This window comes from Theropithecus gelada, chromosome 16 (genome assembly GCF_003255815.1).
Source record: "Theropithecus gelada isolate Dixy chromosome 16, Tgel_1.0, whole genome shotgun sequence".
In the NCBI taxonomy this organism is placed as follows: Eukaryota; Metazoa; Chordata; class Mammalia; order Primates; family Cercopithecidae; genus Theropithecus; species Theropithecus gelada.
This window is the reverse complement of record NC_037684.1, coordinates 62,712,412-62,726,766: the sequence shown is the minus strand read 5'-3', so window position 1 is coordinate 62,726,766 and position 14,355 is coordinate 62,712,412. Positions and strand designations below refer to the sequence as shown.

At 54.7% G+C, this 14,355-nt stretch overlaps 1 protein-coding gene across 1 annotated transcript in view; it reads left to right on the top strand.

Annotated features, from left to right (window-relative positions):
• PITPNM3 (PITPNM family member 3) overlaps positions 1-14,355 on the top strand; it is an 84,959-nt gene that overhangs the window by 62,216 nt on the left and 8,388 nt on the right. The window contains exons 9-16 of the mRNA XM_025362595.1: positions 2,516-2,688; positions 4,301-4,471; positions 5,768-5,962; positions 6,712-6,860; positions 8,773-8,889; positions 12,342-12,458; positions 12,796-12,944; positions 13,522-13,671. Coding sequence (XP_025218380.1) covers positions 2,516-2,688; positions 4,301-4,471; positions 5,768-5,962; positions 6,712-6,860; positions 8,773-8,889; positions 12,342-12,458; positions 12,796-12,944; positions 13,522-13,671 — 1,221 coding nt within the window. The remainder of the gene's footprint in view (positions 1-2,515; positions 2,689-4,300; positions 4,472-5,767; positions 5,963-6,711; positions 6,861-8,772; positions 8,890-12,341; positions 12,459-12,795; positions 12,945-13,521; positions 13,672-14,355) is intronic.

Here is a 14,355-nt window from a genome sequence, read left to right as displayed (position 1 = left end):
CGTCCGCCCTGCACTGAGGGACCGAGGCCACTGGCCGTCCGCCCTGCACTGAGGGACCGAGGCCACTGGCCATCCGCCCTGCACTGAGGGACCGAGGCCACTGGCCATCCGCCCTGCACTGAGGGACCGAGGCCACTGGCCGTCCGCCCTGCACTGAGGGACCGAGGCCACTCGTCGTCCGCCCTGCACTGAGGGACCGAGGCCACTCGCCGTCGGCCCTGCACTGAGGGACCGAGGCCACTTGCCGTCGGCCCTGCACTGAGGGACCGAGGCTACTTGCCATCGGCCCTGTACTGAGACTCTGGAACCTGGTCCCTGTCCCTGCCTTGCTCGGACTTGCAGAGAGACTGGGAACAGTCGTCTTTTTCTGAGCCTCGGCTTTTCTTCTGCAAAAAGATAAATGCTGCCCAGCCTGCTTCACTGCATGGTTTTAAGAACCTGGTGGAATAACAGCTGTGACTATTTTTTGTGAGTCACCCTAGGTGTGCGTTGTTATTTCTCACAGGGAAAGAAAGGGCCAAGTAGGGGTCATGCGGCCAGTAACGGAAGAGCTGGGATCGTCATTCTGGTCTCCCTATCCCACGTTCAGTGCTTTCTAATCCAACACACTTTTGTTTGTGGGCCAGGCAGGTTCCTCTACAGAACTGCCTACCCTTTAACTTTCTAGAAGAGACATGTTCATCAACATGGGCTAAACACATTATCTGCACATTAATTCAGCTTACAAATTAATTGAACTTGGACCCCAATTGGAAGGAAAGCCTCTTTCTTTTTCCTTTGCGCCTCGGCGCTCTTCTACCTTTCTTTCTCCTTCCTCCTTACCCAAGTGGTACCTTGAGGTCATTACAACATTTGGAAAACGTATCATCTCACCACCCAGAGGAAGCCAATCGTCTCACTGTTAACATTGAGACTATTTCCTTCTACATGCTTTTAAGATCGTTTTACTTAAAAAAAAAAAAAAAAAAAAACCCTTTATATTGTGATCTTTTCCTGATATAATTAAAAATACTTGATAAATATTCTTAATGGCAATATAATATCGAGTGAATGGAGATCAGTTTACTTAATCCCTATAATTAGGCATTTTGGCTATTTCCAATTCCTTAGCAGTATAAATAGCCCTACAGTGAACATTTTTGTGCATAAACATTAGCGTGTATATTAGGGTGATTATATTTGGATGGACTCCTGGAGGAAGAGTTACTAGGTCAAAGGCTCTGCCCATTGAAATCTCTGAATGTTTAAAGCCCTGCTGACAGATGATCCTTCAGAAAAGCAGCTACCTTCTAGTGAGGCTTGCAAGGTGAAAAAAAATCTCAACATTCCTGGTTCATCCTTGAAGAATCCTTTAGGAGAGCCCCAAATTGGGAGAGTGACGAGAAGTTGGAGGCTTCCAGGAGCTGGTCTGACACAGCCAGCTTTCCCCTCTGGTGCAGGGACAGATGGTGGTTTCTCTGGCAATTAAGTAGTTGGCGTGTGTTTAGGGACCACGCTGTACATGAAATATGTATTGTTAAACATCAGAGTCATCGTCTCACTGTGAGATGCTCACACTGCGAGAGGCAGGAGGGAGCGTGGGGACTGAGGATTCAACTTTGCCGACTCGCTCACTCCCAAGGGTAGGGCCCTTGTCCCCACGATTTCAATGGCTCTTTCTAAAGTTTGTTCTCCTCTAACTCAAGTAGTTTAGTTGCTTTGCATTCAGTTAATCGATTCACTTTAAGCTGTAGCTAACACTGGCTGGAAGATAAGGAAGGTGCCCAGGTTTCCTTCTGATTCTCAGCGCCCTACTCTGGGTCTGTGGCTGAACGTAACTCGGATTCTTCCCGCGGCAGTGGGCACCTGGGTTGGAATTCTGTGTGTCTCACATTTTTCTCCTTAAGCTCTACTTCATCTGTGGGCTGGGGCTGGGGGTGGGGAGACCAAGCTGTCTGCATCTGTGTCTGCGGGTTGCCTGGAACGGGAGTTAGGATGAAAGCCCTGGTGCCAGCAGAACAGAACTGACGTTAGCCAGCTGGGTGCTGGGCAGGCTGGGCTTGTCTGATACACAGTGCAGGAATCCTCAGCATGGCCATCACAAAGCCAGCGTGATGAGGCAGGCCTGCCGGTGTGTAGGATGCTCGGGCGCCCCAGGTGCTCATCCTGTTTTTGTAAGTAACATTTTATTGGATCCAAGCCATGCATATTTAATCACCGTCCATGGGCGCGTTCGTGCTGCAACAGCAGAGTTAACTAGATGCAATGGAGACCACACGGTTCACAAAGTCTGAAATACTGACTCTGGCCCTTTGCAGAAAAAGTTTGTTGATTCCTTTTCTAGTCAAATATCAGCCAGGCCTTGGTGGCCAGTGCTGACTGTGGGTGGTGTGCAGTAGGTGGACTCTCAGCCCGTCCCAGAGATGGAGGGTTGGGCACTCCGTGCTCAGAATTCAGGCTGTGCTGCTGAGTGAACACTCCCGCATTCTCGGTCCTTCCCTGACCTGCCCTGCCCCGCATCCTCCTCCCTCCACAGCATCCACTCCAGCGTGCTAAAGGATGAGTCTGAGACCCCGGCGGCGGCAGGGCCACAGCTCCCCGAGGTCAGCCTGGGCCGCTTTGACTTCGATGTGTCCGACTTCTTCCTCTTTGGCTCGCCACTGGGCCTGGTCCTGGCCATGCGGAGGACGGTGCTGCCTGGGCTGGACGGTAGGGATGGTGTGGGCGGGGGCCTGAGGTGCCCGTGTGTCACTGGGGCCACCGTGTCAGGGCCTCGGAATGAGGGGAGTGGAGTCGGGGATGGGGACAGGAGGGTCACAGAGTTGGGATAGGTGGAAAGAGAGGAGAGAGGGTAGAGGGAGAGAGGAGCCGCTTCCCTCCCGACACAGGACCACAGGACGAAGGTGAGGCAGCTTCAGATGGATTTCACTCTCCACATCAAGTGCCCCTGGCTCTTTGTGGCCCCATTGTCCAGTGGTCATGCCCTATGGGGAAGAGAAGACAGAATATTCACCCTCTTGCCTCCCACCCTCTCTTTCTCCTGTACTGAGGCAGACAGACTGCCAGGTTGGTCTCACCACCCACCCCCGCATAGCCCCAAGCCCACCGCAAGTGCCTTTGCTCTACACAATACCTGCAACCTTTTTTTTTTTTTTTTTGAAATGGAGTCTCACTCTATCGCCCAGGCTGGAGTGCAGTGGCATGATCTCAGCTCACTGCAACCTCTGCCTCCTGGGTTAAAGCAATTTTCCTGCCTCAGCTTCCTTAGTAGCTGGGATTACAGGTGCCCACCATGACACCTGGCTAATTTTTGTATTTTTGGTAGAGATGGAGTTTCACCGTGTTGGCCAGGGTGGTCTCAAACTCCTGACCTCAAGTGATCCGCCTGCCTCAGCCTCCCAAATTGCTGGGATTACAGGCGTGAGCCACTGTGCCCGGCTAAGCTAATACCTGCAACCTTGAATGCCTTTTCCTGCTCCTCTAAAATGTACACACCAGGTGATTGGCACCAGCAGGCATGGGGGTGGGGAGGGTAGCCGTGACTCTTAAGGACTGAAGCACAGACCGTCTGAGGCTGCAGGGCACCTTGGGTATCCACAGATCCATGCTTTTGGCCAGAGTTTACTGATGAACTACGATATGGAACAGATAAAGTGGGAAGGGTTCTGGTAGAAATGGAGGCGCGGAGGCAGAACTCCATGGTTGCCCTCAATGTCACTAGTGAACCCTAGGGCTTCCGGGATGCTGAAGGGTCCAGTCCCTGTTCTAGAAGGACAGGGAGGCCCGCCGATGAGGTGGAGGCCTCAGTGGAGACACCTGCTGGTCAGCGAGAGACGTGTTCCACCAACTCTGGCAAACCTGGAACTCCGCAGCAGCAGGCCTGGGAACGGAGCGTTTACAGCCGTGAGGCCTGCGGAAGGGGCAGCTGACCTGCCTGAAGGAACCTGGGTTGGCTTCCTAGGTCAGGTGGTAACTGAGTGAAAACCGGAAGAATCTAAAGGAGCTGCCCCATGGAAATGGTGGAGGGAAGGCCCGCAAGGAGAAGGGATGGTTTGAGCAAAGGCACAGAGAAAGGAAAGCTGCGAGCCTGATTGAGGAAGGGCAGCTGTGCACCACGGCTGCAGTGCTGAGTGCCTATCACTGCACTCTTGGGTGGGGAGACAAACTGAACGTAACGGCTTTGTTCCCGTGGGGAGCAGGGAGCCCGGGGAGGCTCTTGAGAGGGGAGTAGGCTACTCCAGGCGACACTCCAGGGAGCCTCCTAGGGCCCAGGGAGCAGGTACTAGAAAGGGGCTTCCCTCTGTCTTCCCACTCACCCCAGGCTTCCAGGTGCGTCCTGCCTGCAGCCAGGTCTACAGCTTCTTCCATTGCGCAGACCCCTCTGCCTCACGGCTTGAGCCACTGCTGGAGCCTAAGTTCCACCTGGTGCCGCCTGTCAGCGTGCCTCGCTACCAGAGGTTCCCACTGGGCGATGGGCAGTCCCTCCTCCTCGGTAGGTTCTTGGGGGTGGGAGAGAGTGTGCTGAGCTGGAGGTGGGGCCCCAGCCCGTTCAGCCCCTCTAAGCTCTCAGCGAGCTCACCTGAGCAGGGGCTGTGAGAACAGAAGGTTAGCTGACTCCCCTGTCTTCAGAGTCGCCCACCTGTGCTAAGCACCTGCTCCGTCTGAGGCATATTGGGGCTCAGAGACCCAGGCTCTGTCCCCCAACAGGCTCCCGGATGCACTCCTGTGGCCAGGGCTGGTGTAACACTTGAGCTTTCAGACCTGATGGCAGGTCCAGGGATCCGTGCTCTAAGCTATTTGTGAGTGCCCAGCCTGGACTCTGGAGGGGTAGGGCAGAAAGTGTGCCATCCTGGTGGGCTTGATGGAAGAGGTGGCCTTTGATTAGGGTCCAGACAGGGGAGGTGCATTTGGACAGGTGGAGAAGAGCTAGAGGATGAGGACTGAGATCTTCTAGGTGGGGAGAACAGAAGGAGTGAGGGCAGGTGGTTTGGCGAAGAGCCAGTGGCCTCCAGGGTCAAGTGGGGTGATCCGGGCATGGATCGAGTGTGTCATCGATGGGAGGCCTGTAATGGACAGTCAGCAGCTTAGAAATCAGAGCCTTGGCTCCACGCCCTACTTGAGGATGTTTAGCCTAAGCCTGCTCAGAGGTTTATGTCAGGGATGGGGGAGCTGTGCTTGGGGCTGATTCAGGATTAAAAACCATGCCTTCCTCACCCCTAATTCAATGGAGCCTTTGTTTCCAAATCCCTGCCTTCCTGGAGCTTCACTAGGTCTAGGTCGGCTAGGCTGGAAACCCCCTCCCCCATGGGTCCCTCTTTGGTCAGGGGACTCCCCTCCCTCCCCTGAGGCTATCCTAGCTCTCCGGCAGGAGTCCCCATTCCCTTCCAGAGGCAGCCTCAATCCTTTGTGGCGCAGGGGAGGAGTTGGATAAGAGAGGACATGGCTGTGAGTCACTCCTGGGACCTCAGCTGGTGCTTTTGGGGCAATGTCCCAGACGCTCCCTCTGCAGCTTTATTGGGGGTAGAGGTGATGGCTGGGACTCTGCGTAACTCACAGCTGCAGGGAGGTAAATGCGGCGATGTGCTGTGGCAACGGGGTCCCTTCAGGCCCAGGGGGCTGGTGGGGTGGGCACAGTGAGAGGGGCAGGTGCCTGCTGGGCTGGCAAGTGAGCAGGGCCAGGGCTGGCTCTTCCAAGTGCCCAGCCTCCCACCTAGCACAGGGCTGGCACTGAGTGGGCAGCTCTGCTGGAGACACGTGACTCAGCCTGACCTTGAAACTCCCCCTCCAGCTGATGCCCTACACACGCACAGCCCCCTCTTCCTGGAGGGCGGCTCCCGGGACAGCCCGCCACTTCCGGACGCCCCTGCCTCGCCCCGCCAGGCCTTGAGGTTCCGGCGCCCAGGACGGAGGATGAGCGAGGGAAGCTCCCACAGCGAAAGCTCGGAGTCCTCGGACAGCATGGCACCCGTGGGGGCCTCCCGCAGTGAGTGAGGTCCTTTTGGGGCCCTGCCTGGACTCGGGGGAGGGGAACCTTCCTCTGGGTGGTTGCTGGGTCACTGCTAGAGCTGCTGAGGGCAGGTCCTTGGGTAGGAAGAGGGTGAAGGAAGTCCTGGGGGCTGCTTCTGCCTTTAGAGAGCCGGGCGTCTGCTGGTAGAGATCCAGCATCGGTCCACATCCTCACTCTGGCCCCAGACTGAGCTCTGACCTTGGAGGAACCTTGACCTCTGACCCTGGACAGAGCCCTGAACGCTGACCCTGCCTCAAATCAGAGCTCTGACCTTGAAGAGAGCAGTGACCCCTGATTCCTGACGGGGTCTGAGCTTTGACCTCAAACAGAGCCCTGACCTCTGAACCTGGGCAGGGCTCTGACCTCTGACCATTAAGGAAGTCCTGAACCCTCCAGACATAGTCTCCACCCCGACTTCAGGCAGAGCCCACTGGGAACTGCCACTGAGCGGTAGCCCTGGGTGAGACTGTGGACGTCTCTGTGGGTCTGGCCCTCCTTCCTGGGCACAGGCTTGGTGCGTACATCTTAGCGGAGGGCTGGAGGGTTTTGAGAAGGAAAGAGGAAGAGCAGCGCATTCCCCAGGCCTCCTTCAGGCCAGGGTACCAGCCCAAACCTGTGCCCCACGTGACGCATCCACCACTGGTCTGGGCAATGGGAGACCCCACTGCCCCTCGAGGGAGGCCCTGGGCTGGCCACACACCCTCACCTTCCTCTCCGACCCACAGTCACAGCCAAGTGGTGGGGAAGCAAGAGGATCGACTACGCCCTGTACTGCCCTGATGTCCTCACGGCCTTCCCCACCGTGGCCCTGCCCCACCTCTTCCACGCCAGCTACTGGGAGTCCACGGACGTGGTGGCCTTCATCCTGAGACAGGTACCACTGCGCAGTCGCGGGCCTGCCCACAGCCACCGGGAGGGGGTACCGCCCTTCTCCAGCTGGAGAGGAAGCTATTCCTGCAGACCCTGTTCAGCTTTTGGCCTTGATCCTAAGAGCATGGGGAAGGCATTGCAGCACCTACGTGAGTGGGGAGTGACATGACCAGAGAATGGGCTTCATAAAGACGTTGGCTCCTGGGTGACTGATGGTATGGTACATTCTCGAAAATTAAATATAAACGACATAGGAGAATGTCCCAGTGTTTCAACTTGGAGGCTGGAGTAGTCAGTTCCCACTCCCCACTGGGTCTCAGTGGTCTCATCTGCAGAACAGAAGGTATAGCAGAAAGGCCGGTGCCCAAAGGACAGCCTGGTCGGGAGGGAGTCTGGGGAGCTGGTAGGGGTCATGACGTTCATGAACAGCTGCGATGGCCAAGGTTGGGGGTATGGTTTTATATTGAGTTCAATGGGAAGCCGTTACAGGGCTGTGCGCAAGGGAAAAGTAGCAACAGGCTTGTGTTTTTTGAAGGAAACCCTGAGGCTGAGGTTGCTGTTTTCAGGGCAGGAGAGGAACCATGAGGCCTGTTGTGAGGCCAGTGCGGGGGTCCAGCTTAGAGAGGAGGCTTGGACTAGGACAGGGAGTGAAGGCAAGATTTCCACAGAGTGGCAAGATTTTCGTTACGGTGCGAGCACTTGCGGATGACCGCATTGTAGGAGAAAGGGGAGCCCAGAACGTCCTGTTTCTCGCTTGAGTGACCATTCCTGTACTTGGGGAAGAGCAGCGCTGGGCAGGGGACGGAGGAAAGTGAGTTTTATTTGTAGGTTCTTGGGGGTGGGAGAGAGTGTGCTAGGCTGGAAGTGGGTCCCCCGCTGGTGGCACCCAGGCCAGGGTGCTCCAGCCCAAACCTGTGCCCCACGTGGCACATCCACCACTGGTCTGCATATGTGAAGTGTGAGATGCCTCTGAGGTGCTGGGATGGAAGGGGAGTAGAGGAGTCTGGAACTTAGAGAAGACATCAGGATTCCAGAGAAAAATGTGGGTGTCATCAGAGCTTGGATGGCATTTAAAACTGGTGATGGGTGCCAGACCAAGGGAGCTCCTACAGAGAGGGCAGTTCAGAGATGAGTCCTGGAGCTCCCCCGGGAAGAGGAGGAGAAGCCACTGAAGGAGAGAAGAGGACATCCGTGAGGTTGGAGCACCCAGAGAGTGCAGGGAGAGGACCCCGGAAATAGGTGGGGTGGGAGTCACTGGGGCCTTGGCAAGAATGGCTTCCGTATAATGATTGAGAAGAAGCCTGACTGGAGTGGGTGGAGGAGGGATCAGGTGAGGAAGGAGCTGACAGTGTATGGGCTAAGTCCTCTGTGAATGCTGCTGTGAAGGACAGCAGGGACGTGGCGGTCACTGGAGAGGCATGAGGAGTCCAAGAGAGCATTTTTTTAAGATGGGCAATATTGTGCGTATTTGAATGCTAAGGAGAGTGATCTAGCAGAGGGAGTCTTATCAGCGCTGCGGGATTGACAGGGGAGCATGGCTGGAGCAATGTCCTCAAGAAGCGAGGAGGGGCTGGGATCAGGACTCGAGCCGGCCTTAAGGAAGGGCCACCTGTTGTAACAGAGGGAGGGCAGAGAGTGGGGACAGATAGAGGTGGCTGCCAGGTTTGGGCACAGGGGGGCAGAGATTTCTCTCAGGAAGAGAGCCAACTGGGAGACTGCTCTGGCCCCAGCTGTCAGGACACGAATGCAGGGACACAGGTGCTGGGGTCTGCAGCCTCCTGATGGTTCCAGGCTGTGAGGTTGGGGGGTGGCAGGGGCAGGGCTCAGCTGGCCACAAGCTGGTGGGCGCTGACACCCTGGGAGGGAAGCAGAGGAGCCAGAAGACCTGACCGGGGCCTTGCTCGGCTCTTGGCCAGGTGATGCGCTACGAGAGTGTGAACATCAAGGAGAGCGCCCGCCTGGACCCTGCAGCGCTGAGCCCCGCCAACCCTCGGGAGAAGTGGCTTCGTAAGCGGACTCAGGTCAAGCTGAGGGTGCGTGCGTGCTCAGTTCGCATGCGGCTGGGACTGCGTCCTCTGGGAGGTGGGGCTGGCCTGGGGGTTGGGGCGTCCGCATGGCAGGTAAGCACTTCGGCTTGGGAGCTCAGCACCCAGACAGGCCAGGGCTCACACTCAGATGAGGCCCAGGCGCTGCAGCTGCAAGGGGTGTGAGTTGCTTCCCCAAGGCCTGGTTCCACAGGAGCCCTGAGGGCAGGGGTCCAAGATACTAGGGTTGGTGAGGAGATACCAGTTATGGGGCAATTGCTATATGCCAGGCTACAGTAGATGTGGACTTGAATCAGAAAGAGTCCTGGATCTCAGTCTCAGTTACCATTGAGTATGGCCTGGTGTGATATTTGATAGAGGAAGGCACAGATTAAGACAATTATGGAAAGAAGGATTGTCAGGGCAAATCATTCAGGGATTCTCTGAAGAGGCTTCTCTGTGGGGTATTGAAGGATGAATAGGAGTTTGAGGTACATACATTTATTTATTCACCCAGCAAACGATCATCAGTGCCTGCTCTGTCTCAGTCATTCTGGTAGAGAGTGGAGCATAGGGTTGTACAGACACAATCATTGCTATGGTAGGTACCTCCAGTCTGGCGAAAAGGCCAGACATGGACCCCAAGAACAGTCCTAAAAGGTAGAAGGAGATCAATCCTTCATGAACCAACTCTTTTTCGGTAAACATATTTATTGAGATAAAATCCACATATCCTATAATTTACCCATTTAGATAGTACAATTCAGTGGATTTTAGTATAGTCACAGATGTGTGCAACAATTACCATGGTCAGTTTTAGAGCTTTTTCATAACCTCCAAAAAGAAGCTCTGTACCCTTTAGCTGACACTCCCTCACTTGCCCCAGGCACTCAGTAACTGACTTTCTGTGCCTGCAGATTTGCTTATTCTGGACATTTCATTTCAATGAAATGATGTAATATGTGACCATTTGTGTCTGACTGTTTCACTTAGCACACTGTCTTCAAGGTTCATCCACGTGGTCGCTGTGTCAGAAATTCCTTTCTGAGGCTGAATAATATCCCGTTGTATGGAGATGCTATGTTTTGTTTATCCATTCACTACCTGATGGACATTTGGGTTGTTTTAACCTGTTTGTTTTTTGTTTGTTTGCTTGCTTGCTTTTGTTTTTGTTTTTGTTTTTTTTTTTTTTGAGAGGGAGTCTTGCTCTGTTGCCCAGGCTGGAGTGCAATGGTGCAATCTCAACTTACTGTAACCTCCCCTCCCGGGTTCAAGTGATTCTTCTGCCTCAGCCTCCTGAGTAGCTGGGATTACAGGTGTTCACCACCATGTCCGGCTAATTTTTATTTTTTATGTTTTGTATTTTTAGTATAGATGGGGTTTCGCCATGTCGGCCACGCTGGTGTTTTCACCTTTTGGCTGCTATGAATAATGCTGCTAGGAACGTCCGTGTATAAGTTTTTGTGTCTTTCATTTCTCCTATGTTTTCATTTCTCTCGCATATATGCCTAGAAGTGCAATTTCTGGATCAAATGGTAACTATGTTTAATCGTATAGGGAACTGCCAGACTGTTTTCCACAGTCACTGTACCATTTCACATTCCCACTGGCAATATATGAGGATTCTGATTTCTCCGCATCTTCAGCAACCCCTGTTATTATCTGTCTGTTTGATTCTAGTCATTCTGGTGGGTGTGACGGGGTATTTCATTGTGGTTTTGATTGCATTTCCCTAATGACTAGTGATGCCAGATCTTTTCAGGTGCTTATATTCATGAACCAGCTGCTCCCTCTCCCCTGACAGTGCACCTGTAAGGGGGCCTGTGTCCCCTACCTGGCTGAGTGTCTCCAGTTTATCTCAGGGACCCCGTGCAGATGAGGTGTCTGCAGATATTTGTTGGATTGAATTAAAATGCGTGGGAATCGAAAGGAGGTTGAGAACATGTCTTTGAGGAGTCCGAGGAGTGTTTCTTGGCGATGATGACGCTGAGTCTAGTCATAGTGAATGGGCTGGAATGTGGGGGAAGAGGGCCAGGGATGGCACCTAGAGCCAGTGTGGGGGGCGGGGTGGCGGTGTGAGCAAAGGTCTGGAGGCTGCTGCAGAGCCTGGCAGAAAGGACCAGAAGGTGTGGATGGGGAGCAGCAGGAGATAGACTGAAGAGGTCATTCAGGCAAGGCTTAGAAAGCTAAGCTCAGGATCTGGACTCTACCCAGAGGGCACTGGGGAGCCCGGGAGGGTGTTAATAGATCTGTGCTTTATAAAGACAGAGGATCTGTTGCATGGACTGCGTTTGAGTAAGGAGCTCCATTAGGAAGCTGTTAGCAGCATCCAGGCGATGTCGTTGTGGGAGAGACGACAATGTGGCCAACACAGTAAAGGAATGGTCACTAGATTGAGAGACTAGGGTCTTAGAGGCCAGGCTGGGAGTGGGGGCTGGTCGGGGCCAACACAGGCTGCAGAATGAACTGAAACCAGAAGTGAAGAAGAATAGGGAGGTTGAGACAGTCACAGATAAAATGATGCAGCATCCAGGATTGCTCCAGGATAATCCCGGCGAGGCTGGGGCCAAGGCTGGAGAATTGGGCAAGGGAAGAATGAAACCAGGATGGCCATGAGTTCATTGCTAAGTGGTGGAGCAGGTGTCGGGAATACGAGGCTTTGTTACACTCTTCTCTCTCTCTCTACGCTTGTGCATTTGAAATTTTATCTTTAAAAAAAAAAAAAAAGACAGATAGTAAATATCCGTTGGATGTGCGCCGTGATGTAGAAGAAAGAACCAAAGAAAGGCAGTTTCCAGCTCAGGGATCTAGAAGAGAAGGACAGGCTGTGAGGCCAGTTGTCCCCTCAGGGCCAAGCAGAGTCAAAAGCAGAGAACAGGCCAGGCGCGGTGCCTCACACCTATAATCTCAGCACTGTGGGAGGCCGAGGCAGGCAGATCACCTGAGATCAGGAGTTCGAGACCAGCATGATCAACATGGAGAAACCCTGTCTCTATTAAAAATATGAAATTAGTCAGGCGTGGAGGCACATGCCTGTAATCTCAGCTACTCGGGAGGCTGAGGCAGGAGAATTGCTTGAACCCGGGAGGCGGAGGTTGCGGTGAGCCGAGATCGCGCCATGGCACTCCAGCCTGGGCAACAAGAGCAAAACTCCGTCTCAAAAACACAAAAAAACAAAAAACAAAACAAAACAAACAAAAAAACAAAAGCAGAGAACATACAATGGCAGGAAGCCCTGGGCGCCTTTGGAGGACCCATGTCAGACAGCGTTTGGGGGACTCACGGTCTGTTTTTCTCCCACGTTCCCTGGGAACACATCTGTCAAACTCTAGCAGAAGTTAGTAGGGAGACATGATTCAGCAGGTTGATATGCCTCCAGCCAGTCTGAGGCACACTGCAATGATAAAGCAAGGTTGAGCCTCCCTTGCAAGGACTGAGCCAGCTTCTTTCTGTCCTTCCAGAATGTCACGGCTAATCACCGGGCCAACGATGTGATTGCTGCTGAAGATGGCCCCCAGGTTCTGGTGGGGCGGTTCATGTACGGTCCCCTCGACATGGTGGCTCTGACTGGAGAGAAGGTACCCAGGGCTGGGCCTCCCCTCCTCAGCCAGTCCACCTGCACCAGGTGCCTCGTGGAGCCACATGGCATGTGGGGTGAGGGTATCAGGAGGGCCGAGCTACCTGGGGTGGAAGCACAGGGCCAGGAGTCACTCACCTGCTTGGGCGGGCCGGGAAGGGCGAGCAAGGAGGAAAGGATGGGCTCAGAGTATCCAAGGATGAATGAGGAGCCAGGGTGGCAGGAGCCAGGGAATGTCAGGCAGGGACCTCAGCCCAGATTTTCCCTGCCCAGCCCCTCTGCCAAGCCTGTAGCCCCTCAGCCTTCAGGGAATCCCCTGACCCCCTTCACTGCCACAGGTGGACATCCTGGTAATGGCAGAGCCGTCCTCAGGCCGCTGGGTACACCTGGACACAGAGATCACCAACAGTAGCGGTCGAATCACATACAACGTGCCACGGCCCCGGCGCCTGGGGGTCGGCGTCTATCCTGTGAAGATGGTCGTCAGGTAAGACCCAGGGGCCATTCTCAGGGGGGTTTCTCTCATTTCCATGGCCCTTCCAGCCAGGCCTGTCTAGAATTTAGGGTCCTTGGGGTTCTTTTTTTTTTGAGGCGGAGTCTCGCTCTGTCGCCCGGGCTGGAGTGCAGTGGTGCGATCTCAGCTCACTGCAAGCTCCGCCTCCCGGGTTCCCGCATTCTCCTGCCTCAGCCTCCTGAGTAGCTGGGACTACAAGCGCCCACCACCGCGCCCGGCTAATTTTTTGTATTTTTAGTAGAGACGGGGTTTCACCGTAGTCTCGATCTCCTGACCTTGTGATCCGCCCGCCTCGGCCTCCCAAAGTGCTGGGATTACAGGTGTGAGCCACCGGGCCCGGCCCCTTGGGGTTCTTTTTGGGCCCCCATCTCTGTCTGCGTGGACAGAAGTGGATGGGAGAGGTCACCAGCCGTGGCATCAGGAGATGCCACCCAGGTGCTCTCTGACCTTGACCCAGACTGAGCTCTGACTGCAGCTACAGGCTGACCTCTGGCTTCCGGCTAACGTCTGACCCTGACCTCACGGCTGACCATAGGCAGGTTTCTTTCAGGGGCGACCAGACCTGTGCCATGAGCTACCTCACGGTGTTGCCCCGGGGCATGGAGTGCGTCGTGTTCAGCATTGACGGGTCCTTTGCGGCCAGCGTGTCTATCATGGGAAGCGACCCCAAGGTCCGGCCGGGTGCAGTGGACGTTGTCCGGTGAGTGCCACCTTCCACGAGGGATGTGTCTCCCTAGGGGGCAGGAGCCAGCAGCCCTGGGGAAATATGTTGTTTTTCTGATTTGCTCTGGGAATTCTACTGGTCTCTGGGGCTGCGAGCTGGGAAGCCCTGGCTTTACCTCCAATAGTAATTTATTGAGTGTCCTTGGGAAAATTTCTCCTGCTTTCTAGACCTCAGCTTGTCTGTTTCTTCCTCTCTCCCTCCCTCACTTCCTTCTTCCCCCTCCCAATTCCTTCCTTTTTTCCTTCTTCCCTCCCTCCCTCTCTCTCTCCCTCCTTCCTTCTCTCCCTGCCTCCCTCCCTCCACTCATGCACGCATCCATCCCTTTCTGAGGCCCACTGTGGCCAGGCTGTGTGCTGGGCACTGATGCAGAGTGAGCTCTTAAGTTGGAGGAAACTCAGGGTCTGGTGGGGAAAATGAGTCACAGGCATGAGAAAGTGTAACCCAGGACTCCAAGTGATCAGAACCTCAAGAGTAGGACAGATGCCAGGCACTGGAAGTTCTTGGGGGCTGGAGACTGCCCTGCCTCACTCCAGTAACAGTGATGGCTTTGGGGAGAGAAGACGGGCCTGGCTCCTGGCTCCCGGGAGACTGCTGCCCTCGAGATGCCCAGCAGCTCCATAGGAACAGGCCTAGTCAGGCTCAAGCCCATTTCAGGGGGCC